The 1,655-nt window shown below is 41.9% G+C and overlaps 1 protein-coding gene across 1 annotated transcript in view; it reads left to right on the top strand.

The window, feature by feature from the left end:
* The window catches only part of FGD5 (FYVE, RhoGEF and PH domain containing 5), a gene marked incomplete at its 3' end in the record, with an annotated part of 77,096 nt that extends 75,490 nt beyond the window's left edge, over positions 1-1,606 (top strand). The window contains exon 19 of the mRNA XM_009876326.1: positions 1,395-1,606. Within this exon, the coding sequence (XP_009874628.1) occupies positions 1,395-1,606 (212 nt within the window). The remainder of the gene's footprint in view (positions 1-1,394) is intronic.
* Between the last annotated feature and the right edge of the window lie 49 nt (positions 1,607-1,655).

The raw sequence follows: 1,655 nt of genomic DNA, 5'->3' as shown, positions 1-1,655 counted from the left end.
ATACATAGAATACTTAGTGAAAGACTCTAGTCATCAGCAATCAGTTCAGAAGCATACATGTTTAATCATACATGTATGAGTGTATAATAATAATCAAGGTCACGGGTTCGATTCCCGTTTGGTCCCCATGTGTTGCCTGATCTAGTCAAGAGGTGGCGACCCTGGCAACAGGGAGGCTGGATTAAAATGATCTCTAAGGTCCCTTCCAGCCTAGGTCATTCTGTGATTCTATGAATCAGGCACCTTCCCTTCAGCTCAAAACAATTTCAAAGCAAATGGGTAAAATCTTGATCCCACCAATGTAAACAAATAAAATTCCCACCAATTTCACTGGGGCCAGGATTTCTCCACTTACATCAATTTTTCTTCTGGGAACAAGGTACCAGCCATGCTGATGCAGTCCAGTTGCCCACTGAACACAAGCACAGTAAGGTACTCCCCTTTCACTGAAATTAGCAGGTACTTATTGTTGCTCTAAAGAGAACAGGGTGCAAACATCTCGCTGAACTCATTGTACAGTCGAGAATTTCTGGAGGTCTGTTTGTGCTGAGGTGAAACTGAGACAAAGACACAAGCACGTAATAACAAACACAGAAACTGAATATTCAAAGAACTGGCAGGCAAAATTTCAGTCCCATTAGGAAAAAAACATTGCCCTTCTCTCCACAAGGAGGCAGCAAATGTTTATTAATATGAACTGCCTCACAAGAGCATTGCTCTGTAACTTTTTCCAACTTCTTTATCCAGATCCTGGAACGTTTCTGTTCTGCCCCAAAACACTGCTATAAAACTGCTCAGTCTTCTATTAGTGCTGCAAAAGCTGGGTTTGAATCTCTGCCCTTTGTTTTTAAATACAATACTACTGTAGTTTACTATTGTAACGAATAGCCTGCACTGGGCGTATGCATGTAGTTCCATCTACTCAAAATACTTCTGAGAAAGGGGTAACTTCTCGGAATTATTTCAGAAACGAAAACAAGTCACAGCGAAGTGAGCAACATAAATTGATATAAAATCACTGCAAAATCCTAAATATACTCACATCTTAAAAGTGTTCAGCCACAAAACTATTATTCCCTTTTGAAAGCATCTACTTTTAACATATTAAAAAAACCCCGAGACCTGGAAAAGGGCCAAGCTTGGCTCCTCAGAACACAACTGTAAGCTTGCTGACCTCAGTAATAACTCAACTGCGTATTTTCCATGAGAGTTATTGAGAACTAAGTTTAACCAGAAATCTTCAAATAGTTAAAAAGAGTCGTAATACCACGCTTATATTTTTTCTGTCTCGCCATTTTTAATGGTCTGCTTATGGTTTCATAGACCTGGTTGCATAATCAGGAGGGGAAAAGCTTTTGCTGTTACAAATCCTGACTTCTCCTACCCTGCTCCAGGTGGCAGCCTCAGGAGAGGGAGCTACCATCAGCGGTTACCTCAGCAGATGTAAGAGAGGCAAAAGACACTGGAAGAAACGCTGGTTTGTTATCAAAGGCAAAGTCCTCTACACCTACATAGCAAACGAGGTACTGTGCAATCTGACTTCAAATACTTTCCTGTCTGAGCTCCCACCTTTACTCCCTGCAGGCAGCACAGGTGAATGCGAAAGGTAGAGATGGCAGTTGTCTGCTGGGACCCTGCCCGCAATGTCCCCAGGC

Source organism: Apaloderma vittatum, unplaced genomic scaffold (assembly GCF_000703405.1).
Source record: "Apaloderma vittatum isolate BGI_N311 unplaced genomic scaffold, ASM70340v1 scaffold7409, whole genome shotgun sequence".
In the NCBI taxonomy this organism is placed as follows: Eukaryota; Metazoa; Chordata; class Aves; order Trogoniformes; family Trogonidae; genus Apaloderma; species Apaloderma vittatum.
The sequence above is the reverse complement of the archived record's forward strand: the minus strand, read 5'-3'. Positions and strand labels throughout refer to the sequence as shown.